Raw genomic sequence first — 16610 nt, forward strand, 5'->3', positions numbered from 1 at the left:
CGTGGTTCAAAACAGCCATGTCATGTGACCACTGCTTCGAAACATCATTCAAAATCCCCATGTCATGTGACCAAAATTAAGTGAACCTTCGGTGCATTTCACCAGTGTCGGCAGGCATGCCTGCGCGTTCAATTAACAGTGAGCTTAACCATGATGGTGTAGTGGTTAGTGAGGGTGTTTTTTGCACGGTAGCCCAGGCTGCTCAAATGTGGTTCGATCCCCGTTTGATTTGTAAGGTATTATTTCAGATCGTATCTGTTTATGTTTTCTTACTTCACCATTAACCACACAGTTTCAACTAAACTCTCAGAATGGTCAAAAATCGAGAGTTTTTATAAGAAGAAAGTGATTTAGAGAACACATAGTGGCAGCAATACAACTCCCTTTATTGTGACTTCATGTGGTCTCTCATCCAGTAATTGACCAAGGGCATGCTGCTTAGCTTTTGACAAAGACTGAACACAGGTAACACAGCGAGCCACGAACTTTAAAGACTGCATCTCTAATACGAAGCATTTGACAGATTTGTTTCACCCTAAACAGCTCTGAGGTATCGGAATTGTTTCAAAGCTTCGGAACAATTCGGCACAATTGCTTCGAACGTTTCAGTGTTTCATAAAGCCTCGCTTTGCCCATCCCTAGCAGCCAATGCTGTGTCTACTCTGGCACAAAGGCTCTGGCATTGCAGCAAATCACCCAGACATCATTTTTTTACTTCTGACGTCAGACGCAAAGTTTTTGCGCGTGGCACACGTAAAAATTTGACGTCTGACGCTCAGACGTCTATTTTTTACTCCTGAAGAAGTAAAAAATCTACACGTGGAGGCGTTATTTTGACAGACGTTTTGTCTTGAACGGCTTGCCATATGATCCGTCGTTTGACTCCTGAACAGTTTACGTAACTCAGAAGGTTAATTGCATTAACCCAAACCAAAAGGAAAAACACTTTGCTTTGTTTTTATAAACAAAAATTATATTTCGTGTTGACATCACGGCGTTAAAACAACAACATTCAGCCTATCCATCCAGAAGCGCGCATTAGCCGACAGGAAGTGGAGGCAGTGGTTCTCAAACTTTGCCATATCCTACAGTGGTGTAAAAGCCGTGTATGGTATCATATTTTTTGTAAAGGTCTGCCAGGGATATTCTTAGGCCTATGAATGGTGTGCCTTCTCAGTCCCTGGGCTCAGCTAGATGTAGCTTTCTCCTTCACTAACCTGTGAGCCTATGAGGCAGTCACGTCGTCAGTGGCACTCTCAGGTCCTTCTCATCTGCTGATACAGCAACATGAGTATTCCACTATAGCATTGCTCCTCATTGCCTTACTCCTTTCCTTTTCAGAATGTTCTTTCTATCCATAATCATAAGTCTTTCTTCAGTGAATTAGCAAGATACCATCAGAAGCCAACAATCATAAAACACCTGTGCGCACACTCTCTCTCCCCTGCGCATGAAGCTGTCTGCGTGTTGTAGGCTAGATTTGCGTGAGTTCTTTCTATCTGCTTTACTTTTGCGAGTTGCGACCACCTCATCACATTAATAGGCTATGTTATAGACATGCTATGAGGTACCAGTGCTTAGCTGTGTCACAAAACAATACGTTTGTCAGACTATTTTTAAAATGATATTCAGGGCTATATACATTTTAAACTTTCGGGGCTGAAGACCCGACAAGGCCTTGCGTTAATTCTTCAGGTGGGAAGTGTCAGGAATTTTCATACGAGAGACGCTCTCATTGGTAGTTAGGATATGGAGTAGGGGATTGACAGCAACATAGCCAATCACATTATGAGAGATGCTGAATTTAACATCAACTGCATTGTTTGATTTTAAATTAATGTAAATTTAGCTGGGAACTGTAAGCTGGCACATGTGGGTGCTCGATATTTTCCCTGGGTGCTCGAGCGACGGAGCACCCACGGTATCGGCGCCTATGCATTGTGTTCAACCCAGTTAGAGGTCTGCGCGGGACTGATTTTTCAGTCCCGCTCCCGCCCGCTCCCTCAATATTCTGTCCCGCTCCCGCATTAATGTGTCATTTTTAGTCCCGCTCCCGCCCGCTAAAGCCCGCATGCAGGAGGGATAGCCTATTCAGTTTTTCTTTCTGTCTCACGAAAGAAGCACACCTGAGAAAGACTCCAGATGTCAGTTTCTTGGTTCTGAATGTAGGCTAACAACTGAAGTAGGCCTAGTCTGGTACCCTCTTCCTCTGTCATGCTTTCGATATTTGAGTTTTGACAATGAGCAGCAGGAACCAATTGAACCCACGTAAACGGCAATAGGCCTGCTATCCGTCAGTTATGCTTAAACCCCGTTTTTTAATGCTGCCTAACAGAACATCCAGCTAAACTATAGTTATGAACAGTACTTTAATCATTTCCATATTTAATTTTACGCACATATTTAATTTGTGGGAGTGCAGTGAATCACCGGTTTGTCCCGCACCCGTGAACGCACCTCTCTCTTATCCCGCCCGCTCCCGCAAAGAGCTTTCAAAAGTTGTCCCGCGCCGCACTCTTTTGCGTCGGGACCCGCGGGAGTGCAGACCTCTAAACCCAGCATGCATCACATCAAGTCAGACCTGAGCAGATCTGCATCAAGGCGAACAAGCCTAATGAATGTTTAGTTCCAGACCCCATCTCAATGAGATAAGGTTTGGCGTTACCCAGGCTAGAAGTCATGAACTTTTTTTTTTTTTAAAGTGTGCATGGTAGTTCATGACTTCCTCAAGTTAAACATCAAATTGGCAGCATTTCTTTAACAAAAAATATATTTAATTTAACACTAATAGTGTAAATTATTGGCCTTTTGTTTACTTGTTGCCTAGTTGTTTGTGTTTCTTTTTTTTTGGAGGGGGGGGGGGGGCGCCAATATTGTTGTTGCATACCCCTCAAAAAATGGGTAGCTGCGCCTACGCGCGTTTTCCTAATTGTTTTGAGCTAGTTGGCTAGTTCAAACGCTTGCCAACTTAATAAAAAGCTTAACTCGCGGTCACACTGTTCGCCAACAGCAACATTCATCTTATTTGTTTTCAAGTAGCAGGGAATTCAAGCCAACCCGTTGCAACTCTGCCATCAATCATTATGTTAAGCCCACCTAACGACTCTACACGATTTCATTGGCCTGATTGAGTTTCGATTTCTGGAGCTCACAAGCCAACGGAGAGTTGCTAGACTAGCCCTGTAATTTGCTGCCGCTAGGGGCGCGTCTAGATTTCTAGGCTATACCCTTTTGCCTCTCTTCTCTCTCCTCGTTCTCACCTCCTCTGGTTGCAATTGACCGATCCCAAGCCCCGCCCCCTTTTGCTATGTCACAATGAGGACTTCGGAGGACCTCGGTCAACCTCGGTCAATTTTGAAATTTCTAGTGGCCATTCGGTATGACAATACGCCAGTTATGCGAATGCTAAAATGCTTCTTTTGCGAGTAGCTTAAGTAACTAAATAACTAAAGAGCTCAAAAAGGTTCAAAGATAAGCCTGGGATACTTGTAGAAGTGACATCCGATATCCTGACCGTGTGAAACGTTAACACACATAGGCCTAACTTTGCATAACAACCTTTGCATAACTTTGGATAGGCTGCTACTTTTCAGTAAAGAAATCTGAGTGTGTACGAAAATGTTCCCTTTATTTGTGTTCATAACTAGGCTACACACAAAAACATAACTAAATCTGGTTTCCACTGATGAAACGACAACATAAGCCTACGCAAAAAATTATACCTACCTTGCAGGAACTGAACTCGCATATTCATAAGATTGGAAGACGCGCAAAAGAATACACCTTCAATCACGTATCGCCTTACACACAACAAGAATACTTTCAGCTTTGCTACCTTGCCATGTTTAACTTGGGATAGAAGACTGTTCACAGAAATAAGCTAATGATCATTTTTTCAACAAACGCAATAATAGCCTATACTGCGATGCATTATTGATGGCTGAACGAGAGATAGCCAATGTCTTCTAAAGATCGAATCATGTGCAGATTCAAAACTATGCAGTCTCGAAATCGCCCATATTAGACAAAGGCTACTACATTGCCCACGTTTAAATTAATTATAGCATAAGCGGGCAAGTCTAGTGCAAGACAAATCACGTCTGCAAACTGCAGATATGTCAAACGTGATAGGCATGGGTTTGAACTCGGAGTGGTTTTTTTTTTCAATACACTTGTATCATGTTTATTTGAACTCTTCCTTCTAAAGCAGCCATTCAAAATAATAAGTAGGCTATCGGCCTACCGAAGAGAAGCTATCTCTCCACCTCCCCAACATGAGCTGCTTGGCTAGTCACTCTCCCAAGTTGCGTGGGAACTTGGATCTGCAGCACTTGGTCCCGTCTTCTATTAATCCTCGAAATATGGTTAGATTTTGTTATGGACACGTCAACACCATATTTTTGCACAGACCTGTTTATTGAATCAGTCACATCTGCAGCAAATAAGCTACCTTATAAACTACCTGCTCGTGATAACGTGCTAATTGTTTATCCCCAGTTAACATGCATCCCATTAAGATCCACGACACCGGATTTGTTTGTCCTCAATTTGTGGTGTTCCACCTCGTTGATAACAGCAGACATTGTGAATGTGTCCATCTGCATACTGAAGGCCTTTCTGGCCTCTGTTTTTTGAATATATCAAGATAACTTGACCCCCAGAAATCCAGCATACACTGTTGCACTCGGCTAAATGGGGGTGCTGCGTCCCCATGTTGAACACGCGTTCTCGCACACTTTCCTGCAAACTTGTCCGACTTAGCAACAGTAACTATGGGACTGACAATGGGAGGAGGGGCTTGGGATCGGTCAATTAGATAAATGAGACATCCTCGATGACGTCGAGTATTGAACGATTTCTGGGGCATGAGCTGGAGGACCGAGGAGAGAGGCCGTATACAAATAGAGCTTTGAGATGCAGCCCAAGAGTGAGGAGAAGTTTCAAAGCTAGAGTGAAAGAGAGAAGACAGCCGGAGCACGGCCAAATGCGAACATCAATTCTGTGCTGTCATTCATAGTTGTTACAGTTTTATTCACCACGAGATTTTTCACCCCTCATTTTCTGTTTTTATGATCTCGATTCCTGTATCTGCGCTCGTTTTCATTCTTTATGCGCTCGCATAATTTTTTTAGCTAATTAACACCTATGGACTTGCTCTTCAATTGACATCGGAACGCTTCTGAAGTGGAGAGCGCAGTGAGAAAAGTGCATCACCCGGGGCAAAGGGTAAGGGGAGGAAAATTCGAAAGGATTGGAATCTACTCCGCGACAACATGGAGCAATCAAAGAACTGGTGACTTAGGCTACGGTAAGATAGTCATTATCATCATTATTCTACGCAATTTAGTATCAGCTGTTCCATTGTGGGTATATGGTTTTAGCCTTCACTAACTAAAACATTTATTGCATAGGTCACTGAATAGCCTAGACTTAAGACAAGAACCACAGGCAGTTGTTGAAATATGTGTCTATCATTGTATGCTTTTATAGTTTATGGAGTATGATATCCAGGTGTCGTTTTAACGATGTAGGCTACTTGTTAACTGCATGAGAATATGTTCACTATTTTGGTCGCGTTGGTTTAAAAAAATAGCATGCTTGGAGCATCCAGTGTTTTCCATCCACTATCAGCTGAATGTGAAACAGAAGCCAAAAACGTAGGTTTGTGGGCTATATGGCATTGAAACTATATGGCTTTCTTTACTTAATGAAAGAGAAAAAACGGTTCTGAGTGGAAAGTCAATCATGACATTTTTATTAAGATAAGTTAAAAGTGTGTGTGTGTGTGTGTGTGCCCGCGTGTGTGTATTTGTGCTGTGGTTAAAGTGGGATTTGGCAGGTGGGGGAACCCTAAAGTCCATCGGTGCAACTGGGGAAAATGACTCACTGTTGGACGCCATATTGAGTAGCAATACTTTTTGGACAATAATTGCTAGCTTCTTGGTCTGTTTGTTAGAGCAATAGGATGCAATAGGAATAGGCCTACTAAATGCACATGACTCCCACATGTGTCATGCAAAATTAATTTTTAATCATTTTAAGGGGAGAGATAAACTAGAATATTGAAGTAAAAGAAATTAAGTAGATCTAACCTGAAAACTGAATCCAGAAGTCCATGTGGTTTTGGGTGAATTGAAAATGGCTTAATATTTGGAGGTTTCCCAGGATACGTTTGAGAGCTTTGGTTAGCTGGGCTGATACAGTGCAAGTGTAAACAGTGGTGTGTGTTGAGAGTCATTCTGGGTCCCTGCTCCTGTGTGCAGAGTGGATGGATGGAAGAATCAGTGTATATTTAGGGCTGTGAGCTTGTATGTTACACTGATGTGCCATTTTGCCTCATTTAGTTTGATGTATGCACCACCACTTCTCATATATTCCTTGAGATAACTGAGTTGTCACATCATTAGCGGCAAGGCTGTTGTACCTAGAGGTGAGGTGTGGCAATTCAATGGTCAGACATAGGCTAGTGTGCCAACTGTGTCAACTGATCTAAGGGACACCAAACTAGGGGGCTGTGGTTACCCAGCTGCCCTTTGCCTTGTCCTCACTAGAATGGAAAGACAATGAGGGCCTGTTATCTGTAAAGGTGCACACTGCGAAAGAACATAATAACCCCCTGTAACTGGATATATTAGCTGATTGTGTCGTAGGAAAGGAGGTTCTCTTCTGTCCCTCCCTTCCCCCACTGGTGTGGTTGTAGTTTGTACTTTATTGCAAAGGCAGAATAAAGGGCCAGGTGCTATTTGATGCACTTGGTTTTTGCCTAGATTATATGTAGCCTAAATGTAGGTCTACCCATAATATAGCCATTGTTTTTAGGTTACATATGTATGTTCTGTATGGTGAAGTTATAACCAGACTTTTATCAATGCAAAGCAGAAGTGTCAGCTGGCAATGGATTTGAAGTGACTGCTTTTCAACCCGTAGCCACTTAATGCTTATTCTGGCTATGACAAGATAGCCACCACAAGTGTGTCAGATAATATTAGAGTATATTAAATTAAATATATTTGAAATGGGCTGTTAAAATATGTTTGCCTGTATGATTAGCCTACAAAGAAGGAGAAAAGCAAATAGGCGTAAAGGATAGGCCTACTTTTAAAGGGCCATCAAAAATATAAAAAAATATATAAAAAAAGTTACTTGTTACTTGAGTAATTTAACAAAGTACTTTTTTTACTTTTACTTGAGTAGATTTCTCAGATGGTAATATTTACTTTTACTCAAGTAATTTTTGAATGGAGTAATACTGTACTTTTACTTGAGTATAGATTTTCAGTACTCTACCCACCCCTGGTTTCTCGTAACATTACCATCTAACTCCTCAGCCTATCAGTCCATTGTTCACACGCGTGATCAAGAGGAGAACGGTCCAACGCACTTCTTATCCGTGAGAACCCCTAATAGTCTGCTCTCTCCTTTCAAGTGAGGAAGCCGACGAAGTAATTTCATGCCGTGGATTTTTCCCTCCTTTCAGTGCTACACATTGGTGGTGGTTAGTGAGGTTCCTCCTTCAATGTGAAGCGCTTTGAGTGCATTTATACATGTAATGTGTTGTTGTTGTAAAGTGTTACCAAACTTTGTAATAGCTTATGTTAACGAAATGCAAATACTTTTAACCTGACTTTATCCAATATTCATATTTCTGTTTTTGGAACTATATGCAAATTACCATATTGTTCTACAGATAATGCATAATTTGAATATTTAAACATACGATTTCGGAAAACTTGCAATACAAAACATATGTGTCTTTATGTGAGGAAAACACCTGGGCAACCTGCTGTCATCCATCTAGCTAAAAGCCACCTCCGTCATATGCTACAATGTTGCAATGTTCTGAACGTCTGCATTTTACAGCTCGGATGCAACGTGACAGTTCATTTAAACTTCACAACGAGTTCGGCGAATTAATCTACAAGTGTGATACGGCCAAAAAAATGGATCTACTTCATAGGTGTGCAGATAACATACGGTTAATGGTCGTTCTAAATTACGTAGGACAATGGGAAATTTAACCAAGCAGTGGAATAATAGTGAACATTTTTACTATATTCACCTGTAGTGGTCGCCTTTTGATCAAAAATATTTTTGTGCTTTGTGTGGAAATGTTAAAAAATCTCTGTTTGCTCCTAGGCTTTAATCATTCAGTGGGTCCCAAAGAAGCCACATGTACAATTTGGTGCTTTTATTCACCTAGTAACAGTATTGTTGAATATGTGCACTAAGCCATCCCACTACAGAATGTGGCATACTACTATAAAAAAAAGAAATTAGGCTTGCCTTTCATGCTGTCCTTCCAAAAGGGTAATAAAATGAGTGAAAAATAGAAAAATAGCTATTTAAGCCTAATTCAAATTTGTATTTGAATAAGATAACAAAATAATCTCCAAAATTCCTTTATATACCCTCAACCATGGACTGCACTTGTGAAAAGTCTAAACATTGTAAGTGCTGTGCATTCAAAATCACTGGAGAATAAAAAATATATTATTTATCAGTTGCCTAAAAATATTAAATATCAAAAACGCATAAATGTACAATATGAACAATATAGACAGGTAGTGCAGTGTAAACATATGACATAATGCTGTATAAACCGTAGTAAACAGTGGTATGGTTTACAGTAAGGATATGTGCATTGTATTAACAGTAAAATTATAAGAGCAGAATAAATTTGGATATGTAGTATGAACAAATGTAGACAGATATGGTTAGATTATGGGATTTGGCAGACAACTTTGTCCAAAGCGACACACAAATACAAAACAATATAATACTTAAATTTAACAGGGAACAATGACAAATTTTGGTCAGACTACATTAAGAAGAATAGCAATAGTAAACAACAATATCAATTAAATCAATAGCCCAATGAAATAAACAATGAAAATGAAGGAAAATAGCAGTAATAAACAATAATGTCCATTCAATCAATAATAAAATAACATTAGCATGGTAAGACTACATTAATGAGAATATCAATGAAAAAAACAACAATGTCAATCAACAGCCTAATTAAAATAAACAATACTATACAAACCATAGCGCATAAGAAGCACTTAAAGAACTAAGTACATGTTGAACAGATATGCCTTTAGACCCCTCTTGAAAGACCCAAAACTATCACAGGAACGGAGAGCACTGGGCAACTCATTCCACCAACATGGAATCACTGAGGAAAAGAGTCTTGAATTTGACCTAGCGTTTATGACTAGTCGACACAACAGACGCTGATCAGAAGACCGCAGTGGGCAGTTGGGGATGTCATCTTAATCATTGAATTAAAATAACAGGGAGCTGATCCACCAGATATGTACAGATATATGCAGATTAGTAACAGTAACATTGTAAGAGTAGTAAAATGTGTATGTGCAGTATGAATAGTATAAAGAGCAGTAGAATATGGGTATGTATAGATGTAGTTACAGTATGTGCATTTTATAAATAGAAATAGAATGCTATGGGTGGGATAAGGTAGTGCAATTGTCCTTGGGGGGCGGTCATGGGGGGAGTGTGAGGGGGGCTGGTATTCTGCGAAGACCACAGCCTTGATGGCCACCTCCTTTTTGTCCCTATCAAAGTGGCCCCATGGACGTGGTTCAGCTCATCAGGCACAGGCAAGGAAGCGTTGGTGGTAGGGATGGTGGTGTTAGTAGGTTGGGGGAGGGGGGTGGGGGGCTTAGGTGATTGGTGGTCACCAAGGTGCAGAGTTAGAGTTGTGTGACTGCCGCAGGGAACAAGCTTCCTATGAACCTGCTGGTCCGGGTGCGGAGAGACCTGTAAAGCCTACCTATCTGTAGTTTGGGTGAGAATGGTGTGAGATTATGAATTTACCCATGATACTCAGGGTTCTAAAGTTTTTTTGATCACCAGCCAATGTGGCTGGTAACTTTCTAAAGTTACTAGCCAATCAGAATTTCTACTATAGCCAAATTTTTTTTTCTGGTGAAAATAAGATAATTATGAGTTGATGAGATGAGTGTCACTGAATGCATTTGATCATTTTATTAACATTGTTGGCAATACATACCACAAAATATAGGCCTACACAGAAAGTGTAAACACTTCATTTCATGTTTGGGATCTCTATCTATCTATCGATCTATATCTATCTATCTATCTATCTATCTTTCTATCTATCTATCTATCTATCTATCTCTATCTATCTGTCTATCTATTTCTCTGTCGATATTCTCATCCCCTGCTTCATTCCTCCCTGCGTGATTAAATGGAGTAGCATAGGGCCTATGTTCAAGTTGGATCTTTATAGAGAGGACCCGAAAAGTATCATCTTTATGTAACATGCTGTTGGTGCATGTTGACATTGTATACTTTCTCTAACAAGAGTGAAAAACAGTTTGCAGTTCAGCTACTATTTATTGGCTAAATGTTGGTCCCTCCTCTGTCTCTCGGTGCCCTACGCAGTGCGTGATGTGTCTGGTGGTGGTGATCACTGATCAGGCAACTTTTTAAAACTGAAAATTTTCGCCTACAAGCTCCTCACGTTCCATCTTCAGCTAACTCCATAGACAATAAAATAAATGATCTTGCTGCTTCAGGTTTTGCAGCCTCCGTTACATGACATCAGCCCCCCACAAAGGAAACAGGTAAACACAATGCGTTAATATTTCGTAACGCCCCAGATAGCAAGAGGCTGGCGGACCACTGTCGGTCCATTGGGGGCATAGCTGGAGGTCCGCTGTCATTTTGCTCATCGGTTCTCTGGCGGTCCGCTGGCGGGTTGCAGACAAATTGCCCAATATTTTGCCACTATTGGTCTAAAATCTTTTTCATTTGTTCAGTTATACTCCATATATCATTTTATTAACTTTTCTTAATATTCATGACAAGTTCAATTTTAAGATACTGTATGGTGGTCCAACGGCCACCGGCGGCATACCACCAGTGGTCCGCTATCTGCCAATCTGATTTTGCTACATGTATCTGGGGCGTTATGTATTTGTGTTATGTACATGTGTTATGTACTTTTTTACTTTACTTTACTGGCTAACTCCCTCCTCTTTTAGTCTATGCTCCCTGCTCTGGCTCTGTTCGTTCCTTGTGTTTTCTGGTAGACGCTCCATTCGTTTCCATCGTCTCTCGCGCTGGTTTCACTGCAAACTGCGCGCAGCCAATGGCTGTATGAAACGTCATCACGTAGCATTACGGCACAGTGGTCATGGAAAATGTAGGAAGTACTGCCAGGGGGATATATGACTGAGCATGCCTCATGCATCACCGGCCAAACTGGCTAGTAACTTTTTTATGAATTTTATCCCGCATTTGGCGGGTTGGCGGGTGTTAATTTAGAACCCTGATGATACTACCTACCACAATGTGTATATTTTCAGCAAAAAATATGGTTTAGTTGAGAAATATTTATAAAATGTTTCAATTTTAAAATGCTGGCATTAGGTGCAGTTTTATAGGCCGTGACTATCCATAATTAAAAAGGCATATCTCAGAAACAAAATACATCTCTCCAGGATTCTGTAATGTCGTGATCATAACAATTAATGCAAATTCAACCAATCCCTGTGAATGCTGGGTGTCCTTGCAGTTTCTTCCAACCACAGCAACTTTTCAGCAAATTTGATAATCATAGTTTCCTGAAAAATTTCACAAACCACCGCAGTACCTTCAAAAATCACTTTTTTTGCACTTCCTTGTTTGGTGTTGTGAAGATAACAACACTGCACTGAGTCTAAGCCTACCAAAAAAAAATAAGACTTCTGTATTTCTGTATTTGGGTGTGTCCTCAGCATCCCCTGGCCCATCCTAAGCCACCCATCCCTCCAGTGTGCTTCCCACCTAGAGACAGAGTTCTTCCAACCATGATGCCCATCTGCATCGACCCAGAGAGCAAGCCAGGCGAATACGTCCTCAAGAGCCTCTTTGCCAACTTCACCATGCTGTCTGAACACAAGATTAGCATCATCATGGCTGAACCGCTGGTGAGCAATTTTATGATATTCAATGTCTACCTCAGAACAATCATCCAACCTTAACTTCAATTCCATCTGGGTGCCATTGATGCTCAGATTAGGTCATTTAAAGGAGGGGTCTTAGATGTTTTCTGAAGCCTTATTTGCTGAATTATTTGAAATCTTCACACCCCGATCGCAGTCAATTAATTAGATGCTCTGACATCAAAACAAAAAATGTCTGTGAAACAGGCAGGATTGCAAAATTTATTGACAGCTGATCTTGGCTTGGGAGGTGTTTTTTTTTTATATAAGTAAATCACAGATACATTTACTCACAATATAAGACTACTATTTCAAGTATACTATTCCAGTATAACGTTACTATTCACAATAAATGCTATTCCACATGAATTTTTTGCTGGATAGTTCTAATCATTCGCAATATTATGTTAAAAACAGAATTTGTTTGTAGCTTAGTTTGGGTGCAAATAAGCATATCTGTTATACCGATATAACGTATCTGATATAGTATAATGGACACCATCTTCTCATTGTTAACTGACCTGGTCAAATAGGCTATTTCTCTTGCACATGAAGGGCCCTATTATCATAGTCTAAAACACATGGTCACTGGCAAAAAGCTTATTTAAATTTAGTGGAATGTCCAGTCCACATTGGGAGTGTAATTGGCCTGGCAATTTTGACAGAAATAATTATGTGCCATGCTGTACCGAACTGAGCTGTGCCAGTCGGTGGAAACAACCTATAAGATAATGAGCTATAGCCATGACTATAGCCATAATTTGGTTACTTGTTGGTCTACTCTCAAGTAGCCTACTCGCAACATATAATTTTACTGATGCCCGTTTAGAACGGCAGTTCGCTAAACTCAGCTAATCAGTTGAATAGTTCGTCACATTGCCATAATTATGATTGCGTCTCAATTGGCGGACTTTTGTGAGTACACTTTCGTGCAGCACCCTATGTGCACTGTGTGCTTACTGGCGGAGTACGCACATTTTAACAGAATAGTGTTGTCTCATATCAAACTCCGTGCACTTCACGGAAATGACGATCGCAACATTTAAAGGAGAATTCCGGTATTTAGCACTTTGAATCCCTTTTCTGGTTTGTTTTGGATGAACTAGAGTGGTGGACACCGAAATTTTGACGATGGGTCCTGTCTCGACTTTCTGACTCGTTTTGAATAGCCTTTGACTGTTTCAGAGTGGCTGGCTATGGGCATGCACAAACATGTCCTTAAAACAACCCTTAACGTTAATTTTTAAAACTGTGCAACTCACCCAGTGGTTGTGATTGTGTTGTGAAAATGTGATTGGCTTTTACATAATTGCCGTTACAGTCCAGTCCAAGAAAGTGCAACGAATAGAGGCATAACCATACGAAGAGGCCAGATGTACCCACATAATGTCTTCTTGATTGTGTGGTGCCCAGTACAGAGATGCTCACTATCTGTGGTGGGCACCTTTTTAAACAGGAGAAGCCATTATCCAAGTCTCTCCAGAGAGGTGAAGACCCCCAGTTTGACCAAGTGAGTAGAGGTCTGCCGCTATGATATGATTTACCTCCCTATTCTCGAAAAAAATGACCCTGTGCCATTGTCAGGGCATATTCTGTATGTTTGTGTGTCACACCGGTTATTTTCTTACTTTAACTCAGCTTCACATTTAAATATTACACTATTGATAACATCAATGAATTGTGCACTATGTTATATATGCCATTTATGTTGTTGTCTACAATGATACCATCACACGCACTGGACTTGCATACTAGTCTTGTCTGATTAATTCTGAGTAGATTTTCAGGTTATTTATATGCTTATGATGATAACAATAAATGCTTTTTATAAGCACCTTTCATGTCACCCAACCCCTTGATCAAGCATTTTATTATTATTTTTGTCAGACACCAAACAGGACGAGGACCACAAAAGCGTCACGTTAGAAAGTTTATTTAAGGGTTGGGGGTTACAGGGGTTTCAGGGGTTCCGGGAGTTCCAAGAGTCTGCGTGTGTGTGTTCCCCAATAGCCGAGCAGCAATGGCAGGAGCTGGATGATCCGGGAAGTCCTGGGGAAACACACACACAACAGCAATTGAAACGAAGCAGCAGTACAGTCAAGGGCTAGGCTGGATTAAGTAGAAGAGACGGAAGGCAGGTCAAGATTACCGGGGCTGGAGATCAAAGAAGTAGTCGAGCGGGTCTGGGTTCACAGGCAAAGAGTCAGAGTCGTTTTCCAAGACAGGCAGGTAACTGGTGCGGGTTTGCAGACGATCTGACAAGTGTGGACTGAAAAGCAAGGCTTTATATACAGGGCATGACGAGTGGTGAATGCAGTGCAGCTGGTAGGTAAACGAGGGTGAGGCAGAGCAGAGCAGGAACAGGTGGAGGTCATCAGACTTCAATCAGCGCGTGTTACCAGGCAGAGAGAGAGCTCATGACAATTTTGTATCAATTCTTTATTAGCCTAATTGGGTGGGGAGAAATATTATATATATATATATATATATATATATATAGCAAAGTAGGCCTAAGTAACAAATGTGTACAAAGTTGCACAAGTTAAGCTACAAAGTTACAAAATGCAACACATGCGCAGCGTCTCCTCCACTTGCACGCATCACACCGGGCCTGCTATGCTCTGTTGTGTAGCTTAAATGCAACATGGAGCTTGAGATGTAAAGAAAAAATATAAAAATAAGTTTAAAGTCAAATGAACTTTGAGCAAGTTTGGAGGAAAGTTTGTGATCCATTCCATTCTGACTAAACAAACAACGCAGTTTACATGCTTTGTCATTGTTGCATTATTCTTTAAGATAATTCTAACCAGATTTCTGTAGTTCAAACAACTCAGAACTGTAGTTGAGAACGTCAGTTATAACGGCCCACGTATTAAAAATGTGTCAGGTTTCATTACAGTTAATGTGCCGGGCCGGGCTCGGACACAACGTGCACAGGCTCAGGTTGGGTCGGGCTTGATGTTTTGGGCCCGATCTAAGCTCTATGGTCTGTGGATATAGATTTGAGTGTCATCAGCACAGAAGTATAATAAAGAGCAGAGGTCCTTGGACAGAGCCCAGGGGGACACCATAGGGGAGAGATGATTTGGGAGACCTAAAGTTGCCTATAGAGACAAACTTTGCTTAGTATATTGGGCCTACATTTCAGATTCAAGAGAACACATTAATGAGCATCATTAGTGCTCACAAGATTGTGTCATTCACCGTCGCCAGTACCGCTCACTGTGGGAGCAATAACAGCCAAATGGAAAGACAGATAAAACACAGCTTTTTATAAATTGATTATCATCTCATCAAGTACATCCCAAAACCATAAGTAAAAGCAAATAGTCTAGGTCAATTTTTAAAAGAAATGAACCCTAAAGGCAAATGTTAATTTTTGGCATACAACATTTTTAGGGGTTTTGAAGGGTGCTGAATTCAAATCTTCTGTATGCCAGGCTCAAAAATGTCCCATAATGCCTCAAAATGGAGAAATCCAATATGGCCGCCGCCGCCAGGTCAAAATCGAATTAATCACTTAATCTTTTGGACTATACAAGGTAAAAACCTGAATGTAATGTGCTTTTATAGGTTTTCACATATGGGGAATTCAATGCCATGCTCAGATTTAAGTTCAAGACTAGAGAAAATGCTTGAAATTAATGTACATGGTTAAAATTGTTGTCTCGGATAATGAATAATTCATGAAAAAAGAGGACCATGAAACAGGTTGATGGCTTTCTGAAGAATTTCTGAAGAAACATGTTTAGAAGCAAGGTTAATTATTTTAACCATCTATTTATATTATTTATCTGTATTTTAACTATTTACTTAGTATTTGAAAAAAAGTTTGAAAGCTAAATGCCTATTTTAACTATCTATTTATATTATTAATCTGTATTTATCTGTATTTTAACTATGTATTTAATAATGCATATTTACCTATTTATTTAGTAATTAATCCATTCTATTCTATTTAATTCTTTAAACTTCTTGGTATGAAGAGGTAGGCTACACTAGGCGAGGATCACATTGCCCGTGGCCCCTCCAGGCGCCCTCGTCGTTCCTGACAATCTGCGGGCCAGCCAGCCTCGCCTCTGAGCTTGATGCAGGAAGGCTTGGCTGGCCTTAGGAGCGGATCCATGGGTGCTCTCCACCATGATCCATGGGTACCACCTGCAGTTCAGGACCAGACCCCATGTGATGAGGGCACCTATGGTTACCTTGGTGAGCAGTGCCATGCACGCTCAGACCTTACGTGCAGAGCTATCCACCCTCCTGGATAAGAGGGCGATAAGGGAAGTCAGGTGTTCAGACCCCCAAGCGGGGTTCTTCTCCCGTTATTTTCTTGTACCCAAGCGCACAGGGGACCTTCGTCCTATTTTAGACCTCAGGGGTACCTCCGGTCCCTGAGGTGCAGATTCATCACAGTTCCGAGGGTGCGGCAGGCCATCAATGCAGGGGACTGGTTTGCTACCAGTTTGTTTTCAGATACCCATCTGGCCGGGGCATTGGCGGTTCCTGAGGTTTGTGTTTGAGGGTCGGGTCAATATCGTCCCATTTGGAATCTCTCTGGCCCCCCGAACCTTCACCAGGTGCATGGATGCAGTTCTTGCACCCATGAGGCAGCGGGGGCTCAGGATATTAAACTATCTA

At 41.1% G+C, this 16610-nt stretch overlaps 1 protein-coding gene across 1 annotated transcript in view; it reads left to right on the plus strand.

Moving 5' to 3' along the window:
• The first annotated feature begins 4878 nt into the window (after nt 1-4878).
• LOC125308553 (protein furry homolog) overlaps nt 4879-16610 on the plus strand; it is a 260928-nt gene continuing 249196 nt past the window's right edge. Inside the window, exons 1-3 of the mRNA XM_048265116.1 lie at nt 4879-5308; nt 11766-11957; nt 13429-13482. Coding sequence (XP_048121073.1) covers nt 11838-11957; nt 13429-13482 — 174 coding nt within the window. The 5' untranslated portion in view covers nt 4879-5308; nt 11766-11837. The remainder of the gene's footprint in view (nt 5309-11765; nt 11958-13428; nt 13483-16610) is intronic.

The sequence above is a fragment of the Alosa alosa genome, chromosome 15 (genome assembly GCF_017589495.1).
Source record: "Alosa alosa isolate M-15738 ecotype Scorff River chromosome 15, AALO_Geno_1.1, whole genome shotgun sequence".
Classification (NCBI taxonomy): domain Eukaryota; kingdom Metazoa; phylum Chordata; class Actinopteri; order Clupeiformes; family Clupeidae; genus Alosa; species Alosa alosa.